This window comes from Puccinia triticina, chromosome 12A (assembly GCF_026914185.1).
Source record: "Puccinia triticina chromosome 12A, complete sequence".
Lineage (NCBI taxonomy): Eukaryota > Fungi > Basidiomycota > Pucciniomycetes > Pucciniales > Pucciniaceae > Puccinia > Puccinia triticina.
This window is the reverse complement of record NC_070569.1, coordinates 2,796,664-2,813,260: the sequence shown is the minus strand read 5'-3', so window position 1 is coordinate 2,813,260 and position 16,597 is coordinate 2,796,664. Positions and strand designations below refer to the sequence as shown.

The following is a 16,597-nucleotide window of genomic DNA, read 5'->3' as shown; positions in this document are numbered from 1 at the left end:
GTAGGGTTGATGAGTGAGGGACGGGGGCCTTCAGTGACGGCAATCCAGATGTCTTGGCACTGCTGCTAAGATCAGAAGGGCCAGTCAAACCACTTGGAACTGATGATGAGAATCCTCTCGACAACAGTCCACTACTCAATGAAGGCGTTCTTTGCAGAGGAGGTAGGTGCTGACCAAGCGTTCTTGTTGTCCCTAATCCTGCATCATTCAGTCAGAATAATTCAGGTAGAGATACGATGCAAGCATTGATTGAGACGCCGTTTCATATGGAGTTGTAAAGTTTTTTTTTGTTTTGACAAAATGATGAAAGGTGATTTTTAGGAGGCATATGATTTTCCTTTGGTTCAGCTAGGAAAAATCAAATTTAGCAAAGTATCAGGGTTGGGGTACTGACCAGTCAATGGACCGAGAGGATAGCCTCCAGAAAGCATCGAGCCGGGAGGTCTGAGTCTAGAGCCAGGTGCGAGTTCGCCTCGTCGCTGAGCGTACTCGCGTCTGATCTGTTCCTGACGGTCGAAATACTTAGCCTTGATAGGCCGACGAGCGTAATCGTACCAGTTGGAAAGCCGTCTGCCCAACCCGAGTCCACCGCGACTCCACATTGGATATCGAGAGGAGAGGCGGGAGCTGAGGGGGTAATGGGAGCGAAGATGAGTCGGGCTGTATCCCGAGAGGTTGGAGATGCTCTGGTAGCCGAACCGGGCGTCGAGAGGGATACCAAACAGATTCGAGGCCCAGAAAGATCCGTCACTCAAGCCAAGCCTCCGTCGCTCGTCAGCCGACATCCGGCTCCATGCTTGCACTCTAGACCGGCTGTCGGCCCACTCCTCCCATCGAAGCCGGGCCTGCCATCTGCGCTGTCGCTCAAGCTCGTCAATGCTGTCATCCAACCGCAGTAACATCTCGTAAAGGTAGAGGTCATCGAGTACATAGGCCTGCTCGCGTGCAAAATGCTCGGGCTGCAAGCCCAGCGCGCCCACCTTCCCATATCCGTAATCGTAGTCAATCCCATCGACAAACGGATTGCCCATCCCCAAATTCCGGCCGACTAAAGGGGCGGAGGAGATCGGTCGCAGCGGATCTCTTGAGCTGAGAGGGTCGTAATTGTAGTACGGGTCTTTGAATAGGGGCAGCTGTCTGGGTAAGTTGCTGTTGGATATGAGGCGGTAGTATGCGTCGACATGATCAAACACCACCGGAGATTGATGGTGACGAGGCTTATCTCGGGCTGACAACCGGCGTGCCGCAGAAAGGAAGCGTGATTGCTGGAGATACGGAGACGCGAGAGGGCGACCATTGTAAGTCCCCCGAAGGACGGACGGCAAGTTTCCGAAACGACTGAGGTTGGCCATTTGTCTATTAGTGTCGATCTCGCGTTGTCGGTCGATGGCACGGAGCTGGCGATCGATCATGCCCAGCTGGGTCTGCGTATCTACCCGATCCCTCTGGCGCGCGATCTCGGCGCGTTCGAGATCGAGCTGGTGTCTTTGGTGGTCGAGATCTCGGTAGATTTCACTTTCCCGGACGGCCTGGATCATCGATTGCTGGCCAATCTGAGAGGCCCGCTGGTCGGCAAGCGCAAGATCTCTTTCATGGGCGATCTCAGACCGGCGGAGCTCATCGGTGAGTGATTGTCGAGCGAAGTCGGCGGCCGTTCGATCGATGAGGGCTCGTTCACGCTCGTGAGCAATTTCAGCATCCCGAATATGATTGTTGAGGTCATTAATCTGATGTAATTGATCTCTCAGAGGATCCTGGTGATAGTGCAAGCTACCGGTGTGTTGATGCGCTGGGATCACACCCGTCATTACCGGAGTTCTGGTGCTTGTCCGTGCATCCAGAAATGATTCCCGACCGACCGGAACCATGTTCACCTCTGCGCTGGAAAGTCCTGAATAAGGCGACCGATGACCAGATAAATATGGGGATCGACGACCCGAGGCCGATGGGTAGAGCAAGCCGGATCGGGATCGAGGGCGCTCTATCGTGGTATGTAGGGCGGTTTCCTCCATCGATGTTATGGGATATGGTAGCCCGGAGCGAGACAGCGGACGATCCAAGGTTGGACGCGACCAGTTTTCGTTAATCGGGGCTATGGGGGACGGCTCGAAGGCCCTGTGATGTGGTGATCGATGGCCAGATTCAGAGAAGGTGGGATCCCAGGAGCTGGATCGTGGACGTTCCGGCGCGCGGTGTGGGGTCAGGACGGCCGCATCCCGAGCCAACGACTCGTCAAGCTGGGCTCTCATTCGTTCAATTTCATCTCGCGGCGAGAAATGTCTTTGATTCTCGGTGTCTAAATGGCCCAGTGAGCGTTCGGGATCAGAACGGTAGCTCATAGGTTGATGTGAGTCATTCCCTGCGATGGATTATAGAAATAAATAATCAGTCAAATATCATAACGCGTGGGATGATGAAAGCGATTGAAAAAATGTCTTTCTCTGAAAGAAGTGCTCACCCCTGTAACCCTGAGGTTCTGTGCGCTGGTAATGGTCGCGAGGATGTGGTTGCTGGTGAGCGGAATAAGTTGGATGACGATGCAGATGGGAGTGACTGTTAAGGTCTAAGGAGAGTATAGAAAAGGGATCAAGAAGGGATAAAGGCACGAGCAGCATGTCAGATCGAAGCTGTCTAGGCAGAGCACTACCTAACTCTATCATCTTGTTTGTTTCCTTGCGGAAAATATTTACAAAGGATAAAAGAGACGAAAGGAAGGCCCACAAGGGGCATCCATTGAAATTCATATATGTACTTACGGTCAAGAGGATCAGCCCCGCGGGCAGCCGAAAACAGAGGGCTGGACAAGCTTGGAGACTGGCGAGACTTTCCATTGAGGAAGGAGCTATTACCGATAGGAGAGCGCTGAGAGAAGTCAGCGAGAGGGGGGTCGTAGTAGTCATCCAGTCGATGGGCTCGCTGGAGCTCAGGGGACCCGAAAGCGTTAGAAAGCCCATTCTCGACGTGAGTTCGATAGTCATTCTTTGGCGAATGAAGGTGATGATGATGTGGATGATGATGAGCGTGGTGATCTTCATCATAAGGGAAGTCGGTATAATCGGAAGCTGAGGCAAGCGGATCGGGCGAGTCCGTATCCGTCATGGTTGGCGGATGACGGTGACCGTCCTCGAACCTCACATCGCTCGCCCGCCGGCTCCATGGAGGTTGATAAGTATTGTCCTGGTATAACCGATCACTATCGTGAGAGCTTGGACTCAGCAGGTGTTCATGCCGCGAAGGTTGAATGCCTGGGTTGAAATCATCGGCGCCGGGATGGGAGAGCAAGGGATCGTCGGCTACAAAGTCATCCGGATTGTGGTGGTTGGAATAGTTCAGCGAGTCAAAATCGAAGTCACGCCGGCTGGGGTTGAAATCAGAGCCGGCAAACCCGGGGCGCCCAAAATCCGATTGGGCAGGGCTATAATGCTCGGATGACTGCCGAGCGGGACTGAAGCCTAAGGGCGAAGGCAAGGAACGATGATGGTCTGATAAGTCATCTGTGTGATGGAGATGAGCCGGAGACTCTGCTCTTCTGAAATCCGGCTCATAACGATCCCGTTGGTCGGCTAGATAATCCTCAGATTCCAAGTGGGACTGGCCATAGAGTCCCGCCGATGGTTCGGACAAGCCGTGATGGGCACCGTCGTAACTGTTGTAGGGATCTTGGTGATGGCCATAAGAATCGATCGGGTCTGAGCCTGAGCGCAGGTCTCCGACGCCCAGATGTGCCAATTCCTCAGTCGCCTCGTGCCAGTCCGCATCACTCACTCCCGGAGGCGTCCGTGGTGAGAGGTAGGAGTCATGATGGGCGCCATCGAACTCCCGGTAAGTGGTATTATCCATGCGCGGATCAGAGTAGCCTATATCCTCACACGATTTCGAAGGGAAAGAGAGCCGGCGAAGTCAGCACATGCAACCAAGCCAAAAGTTGAGAGATCAAGGCGGCCGAGCTGCAGATGTCCACAGCAGATACAGCTATTTATGTGTGGAGTGGAAGCAATTTACCCCGTCTCTCGCGGGTAAATTGGCTGTAATCGCTGTACAGTCGTCAACAGCGTCATGGATGGACCCATCGACCGGGCGGAGAATTTGCAATGGTGGGTGCAGATTAGGAGGGAAGACAGAGGAGGAGGAAGCAAGAAGAGGGCATCGACAAACCTTTTAGGTGGTTATAATCATCGGAAGAATATGGCCGATCCCATGTCTCGTGGCCATGGCTCTCCACGGAACCACCTCGCCGGAGCTCAGGGTCAAGCTCATCTTCCCAACTAACTCCGTGCATGGTAAGAAGTCCAGCTCAGGTTAAGAGATCGCTTGATAGACGGTGAAGGAAGGATCAAGTTTGTCTGTCCAGTGTCGAACGGGTTTTCTTGATTATCAGAATAAGATAAAGACATACAACGCGACGACTCAGCAGAAGAGAAGACTGCAACAACTTGACATCATCAAATACGTAAACAAAATTCAAGAATCGATGGGTTGGATGGGATCGTTAAGAACGCCGGAAAGAACAGGAAAGAATGGAGGGGAGTGAAGGAGGTGGAAGGGTGCCGACAAGGGGGATATGCTTGTTGACCATATCGAAGTAGGAAAGCTGACGCCCAGGGCCACAGCATCTCATGATCACTCGATTGAGAGCATGAATCTCTGCCTCCAAAGCACCCCTCCTGACCATTGCAGGCTTGAATATCCTGCTCACCTCCAGATCCCGTTCCACGACCGGGCCGGGGGCCCCCGGCTGGCTGCTTGACCCACCCCGCTGTGGACTGCTCCAGACCGGGTCCACGGTTGGGTTATATGCTGGGGGGTATAAATACATATCCTATGTCCCCCCATGTCTGGCCAGGTGATCCGGGTATTGACATTTTGAAGTTGTAAAGACTGATGAAAACGCAGTTATCCACGTCAGCACATTCTGATTCTCTGGCCAGTCGACTAACCGCCATGGCCCATATCAGCGTAAGATCCCACTGCCAGCAAGATATCGAGATGTCCACGCCGCATCCATCGCAACTCTCTTCAGCACCGAGGGTTGTTGAAGCTTTGCGCCGGGTTAACTACAGAAGCTGCCCCACCAGGCCCCACCACGGGCACACTCCAATTTGCCTGTCACTTTCTGGAATGCATGCAGCGGATATGACTTCAGCGTGCGGCAAAGGGCACCGGCACCTACCCAAAAAAAAAGAATGCATGTTCATGCGTCACTGGGCCCTGGCAGTGCCTGCAGACGGACCTGCAAGTGATCGAGCCGGCTCACTCAAATTGCAACTCAACAACGGGCCTCATCAAGTTATGTATTTACATACTGGTCTTCTTCTTCGTTCTTGAAGTTCTGCCAGCCCGCGTTGCACCTAGAAATCCAAACGAAAGGATGGATTCCTACTCCCAATTTCTTTGAACCAATTGCACAAATACATAGAGGCATTTTAGTGGACAGCTACGCGAGAAGTTTGACCCGATGTGACCAACCAGTCACTTATGGTAACGCGTAAATTGTCCGAAATTCGCCCTTGATCTGTTTGTTAGTTCTGGAAGGTTTTCCTTTAGTTGGCATGTACTGACTGCACCGCCAACCAGGTCAATCCAGCCCATTTCCACCCAGGACGAGCTGTTTGGGGCGCATCTTTGGAATTGTTTCTGGGAGATGTGGTAGATAATATCCTGACCAGTCAAAAGGATCATCTTTGCAGACAGAATAATAGTTGGAAAAACTCTTCAAACACCTCAACTTGACAAACAAAAAACTGCCACACATAGATTTAGAAAGGAGAAAAGAAAATCCTGCCAAGTATAAGCTACGATCAAAAAAATCCAAAAAGATATCAACATGAAAATAAATGTGCTCCTATAGCCTTTCCTGGATCTCTACTCTGGCTGACACCATGTGAGTATCGGTGTCATATCGTGGTACTTGTTTCTTTAGACCAATCTTTCAAAAATTGCTGTTGCTCAGCCGTCAATTTCAAAGGAAAACAGCCAAAAATAACCTTCCATTCTTTGTGGCCATTGATAGTTTTCAAATCTATTTCGGATTGGATCTCACGCATCAGGCTGAAATCGAGGCCTTGATCTTCAAACAGCATCACATCTGGGATTTCGCGAACATCGAGAATTAATTTTCTATATCTCGTAGCAAGGGGTACGTCGGAGCGGAGAGGACGTGGTTCAGCAATTCCCCGAAAAACTCGTCTCATTCGGAAGCACAACTCCTTGAACCTTTTGTGGTACTCTTTGCCGTATTTTTCAACCAGCCAATGTCGCTCCGCCGATTCAGACCAAGGCAGAGCAAGATCCTGGGCGAGTGGCGGAATGATTGCCTCCCTCAAATGCATGAACCTTTCATAAACTCCAGCTAACTCATACTCCGCAATCGTCTCCTCAGGCTCTTTTCCTAAACCAAGAGCATGTATCACATGAATCACGGCCCAGAAATCAATCCCATGAGATTCCTTTGCCTTTCGCAGGCTTTTGATATCACCATCCACTGCCGCTTCAATCAACGAGGATTCCTTGTCTTTTTGGGGGTGAACCACCTCAAACCTTCTTCTAGATTCCGTGGCGCCCATCCATTCAAAAACAAAACGCACTACGTCTTCAAAATTATTCGCGCCTAGGCCTTTGAAGGCATCCCGACCATCGGAAATGTATTTTTGAAGGAGACCAAAATCATTGCGACAGATTTCATCTGGAAATTCTTCATTCAACCTGAAAAAATGACCCAGCTTGTTTAATTGAGAACCGAGTGATCGGATCTGTGATTTATTAGCCAATTCTTTTTTAATGACGAGCCAATTCTCAACAGTTGTCTTTTGCGAAATTTGCTGGACTAATGTTATGACTCTCCGGTAAGCTTCGTATTTGTTCATCATGGGAGGGAAAAGCGACTCGTAGAGCTGAAGGATAGCATTTTGATCTAAGCTCCAGAGGAACTGAATTGCTTTGTACGTCTTTTTATCAAGTTTCTTAAGGGGTTGATGATTACCAAGTTCTGAAGTTTTTAAATGGGGTCGTATGATTCTGCGCGCAGCTTGTGAGATTGTTTGCGGCTGAAAGGGCTTGACGTCATCACCTTTTTGAACTTTGATCAAGAAATCTTGAAATGGTTTGCCCAACAAGCTGATCTCCGCTGGTGTAAACGATTTCCATCCTGGCTTGTTGATACCATAGTATATGCTCTCGTCGGTATCTTTTTTCCTCCCTCCAAAAGGCTCAAAAGCAATGAATATTCTATGCATGTAGGCTGCCTTCATCCAATCATGTTCTGATTGATTCTGGCCTGATTCAAGCGTATCACTAGTCAACCCAAACAGATGTTTCAATATTTTATTCTTATTCCCTGCTAGAGATTCCATGCTGAAGGAATACGCTTCTTGGCTCATAAAAAAAGGGGGATTAATTAAGCAGTATTTTGAACACTTACGATTCATCCTTTCCTTCTGCATCTACATCATCAGAAAGTTTGGCAGCCTTTCTTACTCTCCGATTCTTTTTCTTCTTCTTCTTGACTTTCAAATCTTTGACGTCGAGGGATGCATCTTGCTCAAGACTTTCTACTTTGTGATTTCGCTCAACACTGTAATAAGGGCAATTGGCTTTATCAGGATCATCAAAAAATGAAAATGAAGTTCCATCCCACCCACCCATTTCCCGTCACGTCATCTACGTGATTGTTCTCTGCACCAGTCTGAGTCTTTTCTTCCCAATTGTTAGTGAATTCTTCATTTGATTTTCCCATCTCCCCCTTATTCTTATTCTTATTCTTATTAAATTCATTTTTCGCTTCATCTCTTTCAGCAATATCTAATTCGGGCAGTCCATCTTCTTCTTGTGTAATTTCGTGCAAAGTAGCTCTATCAAGGCGAAAGGAATGAATTGTTCATTGCTAAAGCTTTAACAAAACGACAAAAAAATCTTATCATCTCACTTACTCCGTTCTTTCATGATTTGCTGCTCTTACTTTTGCTTCCCCCTTATTTTTATCTGGATGCTTTCGCGAGCTTGGCCTATAGAGAGGCACTTCTATCATTCCTACCATGAAAGATCCTTGATCGAAATATTCCGTTGGTTCTCTGCCACTGTATCTTGTGCTAAAGCCATGGTTTAGTCCATTCAAAATATCTTGCCCCACAACTTGCGACGTAGCGGAGGCCTCAGTAACTAGATTGCTGGTTGCGAGGATACCACTAGTTTTACCGAGTATCATTATAAGCAGTGAAAATCGCCGAACGGTTTGGTGATCATAGGTGCACATTTTTCGCCCCAAATGTGATGATTGTGGGTTGAATTAAAAAATGGTATTTCAAGTTGAAAGGTGATGTTAAGATTGAAGGGCGAGTCCTCCCCTTTTGTATATTCGCACCTCCGACCTGTTTAGCCTTTATCACTAATGAAGCCAAAACATGAGAGAATTGAAGTCAACGGATTTCGAAACCAATCAACTTCCATACATATTTTTAATTTTTCTTGTTCCAGCACGCGATGATCCAACGTAACACTGGAACAGGTCAGATCTACAAAAGATGCAAAGGAATTCGACCGATCGGATGCAAGAAGAGCAATCCTTGGTGTGAGAGCCTGGGAGTCTCTCTGCATGGGAGTCTCCCCGCGGTCGGCGCAATGCGACAGGGGCGAGGGCACTGGCATCCTTCCCTACAGGAGATAGGGTCAGGGTATGCCATGAAGTCCGAATGTAGCACCAATGATCATGCGACAAACAGATTGACAAAACATGTTCCATGAAAAAGGCTACCAGAAATTGGGTTAATCCGAGGCGACGAAGGTGACCGACACCTAATCTATCCCGCAGCGCAAGGCCCACAGAAAATTCGACCCAGCACAAATCAACACTTTGGTTTTGCGAGTTTGAGGAATTCAAACACAGGGAGGATCGACGTTAACACAAGTCCCCCCGGTACTCGCGGGTGCGAACGCCTTGGAGCGCGAACTTAATCATTTGCATTTGTTCGCTAAATTCTGGGGTTAAGTAAGCCCGGGTTTGTGGGCAGGTTAGCTGACCAAGGCGGGCAGTCGCATTTGTTGGGTCAGCTGCTGGCTAGCTGACTTGAGAAATGCCGTAGTGTGAGGTTAAATTTCAGGTTTAGGCACCATGGAAGTTTGCGTGGCACTTGTGTGCAATTGCCATTGCACAATATTGTAAGAAACCTGTTAGATATATCCTGGATCTTGATCCTCAATGTATGCTGAATTCATGATGAATTTATGTTTAACTTATGCTCAATTGAGCTGAATGCACTTTTGAAAGGAGTTGAATTCAATTGAAAACCAGCTCCAACTTGAATCTAGTTATTACTGGAACTATTTTAGAACACATTTTCAACAACCTTGCAAAGCAATATCTAATACTTGGCAAAAACAAGGTATTTACCATGGAAATCATATATTTCTAGAGCTGGCCCCTATCATCCGTTGGCGGGTACTTGGCACCCACGGGCGGGTACCTGTGGCAGTGCGCAGGTATTCTCCAGCGGGTGCGGGTGCAGGTGTCCAGTCTGGGTCCAAATTCAGGCAGGTACCTGTGCACAAATTGCCATTCTGAACAGCTCTGCTTGCCCCTAGTGCCAATTGGCAGGTACTAGGTACCTGTGGGCAGGTACCCGTGGAAGTACACAGGTAAAAGCCGGCGGGTGCGGGTGTCCATTCTGGTTCAAAATTTAGGAAGGTACCTGCACCCGCTGCGGGTACCCAGGTGCTAAGTGCCAGCTATATATATTTCATTCTATCATGTGTTTATCATAAATCCCAAAAAGCTCAAGATATGTTAGTGGTACACAAAAAGATACACGTGTAAGTTTGTGTGACACATTCTTTAGTTGCTGAATTTTTTCACAAAGTATTTGAAGTTCTGGGAAAAGTCCAGCAGAAAAAACATCATATTAATCAGGAGTTGTGTATGACTTCAGAAAATATTCCCAAAATCATTTGTGTACATATGGCTGAACGTTATAAACAATTTTTGAAGGGTCCACCTAAGCCCCTGGATCTGCATGAGCACTCAGGTTGGCATCACTTGGCTCAGTGATGAAAAATGTGACACACCAGCAAAAGCTGAAATGGCTTTTCACCCTGTGCGCGTACCTTTAGCGCAGATGCATGCAATTGCACTAACGCTACACTAAAAAATAGCGCATTTGCGCTGCACTACGCTACACCACGGTCAATAGAAGGTGTTGCTGATGTGTAATACCTCCTTGGAGCTTGAAATATTTTCTGGAGAGTGTATTCTTATGGTAGAAAAAATTTGGGGCGGTTTGGAGCACCGTAGATAAGGTTTTGGGGGTTTGCCTTAGTAGGAACTCTGCCAAATCCGCCCCCCGGCTACACAGGTTCTCCCTGAGGGATGCTAATGCTGTGAAGCTTAACATATGTTTCAAAGAGTGTATTCTTCTGGCAGAAAAAGTTTGGGGCCGTTTGGAGCACCATAGATAAGGTTTTGGGGGTTTGCCTCAGTAGGAAATCCGCCAAATCACCCCCCGGCTACACAAGGTTTCCCTGAGGTGTGCTAATTCTGTGAAGCTCAGAATATCTTTTAAAGATTGTATCCTTCTGGCAGAAAAAAATTGGGACCATTTGGAGCACCATAGATAAGGTTTCGGGGGTTTGCCTTAGTAGGAAATCCGCCAAATTAACCCGCCTGTTCCACAAGGCCTTCCTGATGGTTTCTACTGCTGTAAATTTCAACATATTTTCTAGACAGTGTATCTAGATTGCTTTAAAATTTTGGGAGCCTTTGGGTGCTCCAGTGAGGAGATATAAATATTCCTCTATTTTCTGGGATTTTTTGTAAAATTAAAATCCCGACTCCCGTTTGGGATCGCGGAATTAAAATTCCAACTCCCAAAAAGCCCCCGGGTCAAAATGCGGTCGCGAGGACCTGGGAAAGACGTCCCAAGGCGGTCCGCGCGACGTAAATTGCATTTGGGAGTCGATTTTTTAATTTGTGGGAGTCAATTTCTCAACCCCCTACAAAAAAATAGCACGACAACTCCCAAAGAAAAATTATTTTGGGTCAACAAATCCCAAAAAAGGGTCTAGGTTGCCGTCAGACTCAAGCGCTGGTCAAAAGATGGTCGCGCCGACGTATGGGAGTTGTTTTCCCAAAATACAGGAGTTGTTTTTCCAAGTCCCTTTTTATATTAGTTGGGATTCTTAGTGTAGCAGATCCTTTCTGCTCCTGCTTAGATCAAGACATAACTCATAAGCCTCTCCTGCGGAGAGCCCTCTGGGCGGGGTCCCCCGGACCCTCCACCCAAGAGGCTTTGTTAAGCTAGGTCCCTGCGGGGCTCCCCCTTTGGGGCTCTAACAGTGAGGCTTTGTTAAGCTTTCTTGGAGCAAACTTAGCACATTTCCCTCGCCTGCCGGGGGGCGCGGTGCGTAAAATCTTGCAGCCATTCCAAAAAAGCTTGGCTTCCTTGGAAGGAATTTCCACCTAAACTTTGTATTGGGTTTGCCAATAATCACTGGCAAGGTTGGACATACACCACAGGGTGCCTTTCTGGAAAGGCGCTACATCCTGCAGATGTTCCTGATTGAGAAGCATCCAGAGGATGCCCAGGGAACATCCAGCAGATTTAGGTGCGCTGAGCATCACTTGGAGGGTTGGGGAAGCGTCCAAGTGATACTTAGCACTCAAAAATGTCAACTGGACATCAAAAAACACCATCCAGCGGGCACTCCCAATTGAGAGTGTCCAATGGACATCTTGACAGTCTTGAAAGTGCAGCATCCATTGGATACTCCAGCCAGAGTGTCCAAAGGATATTTGGACCCAAGTCTAGTGGGTTAGTGTACTGTGTGGCGGTCTTCAGTGATGTTTTCATGGTAATATATCTGGTAACACTGCAGGCATCTCAATGTCGCTGCGGACTGCAGCAAAATCTGTCAATTCAGTGGGGATTTGAACCCCACGCAACAAGTATTGCAGCAACACTTGGCCGGCTGATGGACAGCCGGCCACCGGGGTATGTACAGACACCACACCTCTCAATGGCGGGCACAACAACCGGTCACCAGGAGGAGTACACACTCCTCTTGATGGCTGGCCCAAGGATGGGCCATCAGGAGGAGTCCTTGTGCCGGCCATTGAGAGTTGCCCGCTCCTCTCAATGACCAGCATAACAACTGGTCATTGGGAGGAGAAGTCCACACTCCTCCGAGAGGAGTGAGCGGAGTGTGTAATCCTCTCAATGGCCGGCACAAGGACCGGTCATTGAGAGGTTGTTATGTACTGTGGTGGCTGGCTGTCCAAATGCAAATCAGCTGGCCAAATGTTGCTGCAGCTGACACTGCATATTCTGATATGCAGAGTCATGATGTTGCTGCGGGCCGCAGCAACAGCAAGATTCCCACAGTGTAAGAGCATTCACATTTGTTTGCTAAGTTTTTGGGTTAAATATGTGAGATTACACGCCTAGGTGAACGGCTGCAAACTCATAAATTGAGCAAGCGGCCGGGAACTCAATCAGCTGCGGAAAATGGTAAGCAAAGCAAACCAGATTCTGCAGTCCAAAACCAGCTCTGCGGGGTCGTAAAACTGACTCATCAAAATTTGATGCATGCAGGTCCGGCTCCAGCGCACAGCAAAATCAAGCTTGCGGTAAATCCCGAGTCACAGTCCCTTAAAGCAAGAATGACATCGCCCACCAAAGGTGAGCAAAAGATGATTTAGCTTTAAAACTAATGAGTCAAGCGCTAACACCTCGATCCTCTCTTCTAGACAAAGTCAAAAAAAGAAAGACTACTCATACCAATCCCACACAAAGTGAAGAGGAAAAAGTCGGTGAGTAAATGTCTCTGCAACTCAGCAAAAGAAACAAAGCATTAAAAGGACTGCATAAATGTTCTTAGATAACGTTGCACTATTCCTTCGCCGTTTCGCTGAGAACCAACCAAACGGACCCTAATACTCGCAGGCTCAAAGAGCGTAAGAAAAGACCCAAAGAGACTTGAGACTCCCAAATGAAGATTGAGCTAACAAAGGTTAACGACGCGCAGATCGCTAAGACGATATACGCGGAACTCTCGCTGCTTTCATACTTGTTTCATTTATCTCTCAAACAGTCAAGAGCGGCACACTTGCTTGCTCCTAGGTAAATAATGGAAACATTTCTTTTGATTCATTATTAGTTAGAAAAATCTTGTCAACTAGCTACAGAGTCTAATTAGAGAAATGAATCCTAGTCCTCTGAATTCTCTCAAAATAAGCCTGGGTTTGTTGGCAGGTTAGCTGACGCGGTTGCCTTCAAGTGGGCAAACACATTTGTTTGGTCAGTTTCAGGCTAAAGTGAGCTGAAATGAGTCACAGACCACCCTATCCTGAAGCTATATTTCAGGTTAAGGCTTGCTAAATTTAGCCAACCTTAGCCTGAAATCAAACCTGAGCTTGTTGACCCGGGGCTAGCCCGGACCAATGCAATTGCTGCTTGGGTTAAGTTGCCCAAAATTGTCAACTTGACCCAACAAATGCAAATGCTCTAAGCACCCCCTTCCCCTGAGCCAATGGGCACCCTGGTGGGTATGTGTTCAACTCCCAGGCTGCTCAAATACAACTTGCTCCCCACAGCTCCGTGCACCTGCTTCCCCCCTGCTCCCCCTGTACCGCTACAGAGCCCATGCCCGCCAGAACCCTGCAACCTCCAGGGCCCTGCTGGGCCAACTGGGCTAAAATTTTGGCAATCCAAGCATGGTTGGAGATGTCCAATGGACACTTATGTTGAAATAGTGTACTAGCATCCCTCTATGTAGTATGCTTCTAATCTATACACCCACAACTTAGCCTATACTATACATGTATACAGCCTAGTTGTTCCCCTCACTGTTATCCTTCCTCACTGAATGATGATTATCCTTTGAATCACTGTACTTGGACTTTGTCCTTGACACCTTGTCAAATCTCTCTTAGTCACGTGTCACCTAAGTTCCCCTCAACAACTTACATACCATCAAACGGATGCTTGGAGACCATCCAGGGGAGACATCTGTATCCATCATGAAGAGTAATATCCTGTGGATGTTTCCTGCCCTGCAAGAGCTGGATGTCCAGGGAAATGTCCAAAAGTATGTCCCATGGACATCCAGCACAACCCGTGGTGTATGTATATTCATGCCCACCTCATTCTCATATGCAGGGTGCATATAGAACAGCCAGATACCCTCAATCATACACTTCCTAATTCTGAGTTCAGAATTGAGAGATTTGGCTGATTCTACCCCAGATGCCATTCTACTCCTATTTGCGCGGTTGCATTATGCTGATCCCAGCGGCCAGCATATTTTTTTTGCTACCAAACAGCAACGCTGCAACCAATCTGGTACATGTATCAGTATTTATCTGTATTGGATTGGTTTTGGTCCCAATACATTGTATCAGTATTGTATTGGTTGGCTGATCCAATCCAATACGGTGTATCAGGTCGCCAATACAATCCAATATGGTCCGATACATCTGTATTGGGTTGCCAATACAGTCCCATATTCTGTGTATTGGGGGATCTACACTGTATTTTTTTTTTTTCAATATGATACAGTTTATTGCATCTCTTTTTCAATACAATACATGGTATCAAATTTTTATGTATCAAAAAAACAATATGATACGCCTTATTGGCCAATACCTGGATTGTATCGGATTGTTTCACCATTGCAAACAGCACCACCAACAGCATCCTGTAAGCAACTGTTCTCACAGGGATGAATATACATCTTTCAAACCTTGTTATTGGATAAACACAGGTTGGTAAATCCAGAAGGAATTTCCACTGGAGATTCCATCCAAAGAAGCCAAGCTTTTTTGGATTGGCTGAACAGTGAACCCCCTTATTAGGGGTAGGGGGGTTCACAGGTGAAATTTGTAAAACTTTGGAGGTAAATTTAAGGCCTTTATAGCAACTCCACTGCGGGTGCTATCTGACATTTAGCTCCCACAGGAGCAAATTCAAGGGCCACCCGGGTTGCTATATGGGGTGTTAGGAGCCTCAGGGGCTTGCTTGGGAGCTCAGTTGGTGCCAAAAATACACCCCAGATGCAAAAATTCAAAGATCTCCAAATTGACTCCAAAGATTATTCAAATTTCCCACCTGCAAGGAGATGACGCTGTGGTTGGGTCAAACTGGCTTTTTGAAGGGACTCCAAAGTGGTATCCCGGAGTCCTTTGAATCCATTTCTGTTAAAACTAAAAATTGGAGTGGAGACAACAAAGTGAGAACAGGACTGTGGAGGCTCAATAAATGGGGCAGTGAAGATGACAAGGCTCACTGGATGCGGCTCAGGATGTGGCACAAAAAATGAAGGATGAGAACCAATGAGGTTGATTTCAGGTTGTAGGCTATGTTTATGTAGACTACATACAAGGACCAACTTGTGATTTGAGATAAAAGATGATAATGAACAAAAACATGCCATAATGAATAAACAACAGCTAGAAGGTAAGGCAAACTCAGGTAGTTGATAAGCCAATAATGTCAGGGTTCACGACTACAAGACCTCCAACAGACATTAGAGATGGTCACTTCAAACCTGCTGCGGGTATCCGTGCGCTCTGGTGGGTACCCGCCAGCGGATGCAGATTTCTGATATTCCAGCAGAATCCAGCGGGTACCCGTGTATTTGGACAGGTATCCGCTAACCCTAGGGTATGGGAGCCACGGCGGTCAGCAGCCATATAAAGCCATTCTATTGTTGAGATGGTGTAGCCCGTACGTAGTTGTCGTATGCTTGTACATAGATATGCTTCTACCAAGCAGCCCATTACTACAGTCTACCGGCTCTCACTATCTGGCTCTTTTACTCACTGAATCTAATCCTTATCTTCACTGTCAAGCCCCCTGCCCGTGAGCACTGGTAGCCCCTCAGTTTCAGTCCCTGGTGTCCCTCAACATCTATGTATGTTACTGTTGATTGGGGGGAGTCCCTCCTGGTTGACAGCAACATACAACAGTTGACCGGGATGAGTCCTTCCTGGTCAACAATCATATCAAGAAGTTGACCGGGAGAAATCCCTCCCTTTTGACAACTATACATACCAGTTGACCAAGAGGAATCCCTCCCGTTTGACAACTATACATACCAGTTGACCAAGAGGAATCCCTCCCGGTTGACGACTATACACACCAGTCAACCGGGAGGAATCCCTCCTGGTTGACAACTAGACATACCAGTCAACCGGGAGGAATCCCTCCCGGACGACAGCCATATTCAGCAGTCAACTGGGATGTGTCCCTCCTGGACAACAGCATTATAAAGCAGCGGGAGAAGTCCCTCCCGGTCAACAGCCATATCAAGCAGTCAACCGGGAGGAGTCACTCCCGGTTGACAGCAATATACAGCAGTTGACCGGGAGGATTCCCTCCCAGTTGACAGCCATATAGAGCAGTCTGCCAGGAGAAGTGCCTCCGGGTTGACTGACATATGCAGCAGTCAACCGGTAAGCACGTTTTGAGGGGTGGGTAAGGACCCTGGAAACCCCCTATAGATGTGGGTAACCAAAAATCCAAGATTTTGGCAAAATTCATACATCGGGGGGCACCGGGGAATGGCTTTTTTTGGCTGATTCATACATTTTTGTGCCTATGCCTGGGGCAAAATC

General features: G+C 47.7%; 2 protein-coding genes across 2 annotated transcripts; both read right to left on the bottom strand.

Annotated features, from left to right (window-relative positions):
* Nucleotides 1-30: 30 nt before the first annotated feature.
* Nucleotides 31-4,279, bottom strand: PtA15_12A242 (uncharacterized protein; the record flags this gene model as incomplete). The annotated part of the gene is made up of 6 exons (XM_053161831.1): nucleotides 31-65; nucleotides 175-198; nucleotides 395-2,359; nucleotides 2,459-2,563; nucleotides 2,757-3,857; nucleotides 4,156-4,279. The coding sequence occupies 6 exons, from the start codon at nucleotides 4,277-4,279 to the stop codon at nucleotides 31-33; spliced, it is 3,354 nt and encodes a 1,117-aa protein (XP_053025809.1).
* A 1,615-nt stretch (nucleotides 4,280-5,894) lies between these two features.
* Nucleotides 5,895-7,938, bottom strand: PtA15_12A241 (uncharacterized protein; the record flags this gene model as incomplete). Its single annotated transcript, XM_053161830.1, has 4 exons — nucleotides 5,895-7,290; nucleotides 7,418-7,570; nucleotides 7,638-7,845; nucleotides 7,926-7,938. The coding sequence occupies 4 exons, from the start codon at nucleotides 7,936-7,938 to the stop codon at nucleotides 5,895-5,897; spliced, it is 1,770 nt and encodes a 589-aa protein (XP_053025808.1).
* Between the last annotated feature and the right edge of the window lie 8,659 nt (nucleotides 7,939-16,597).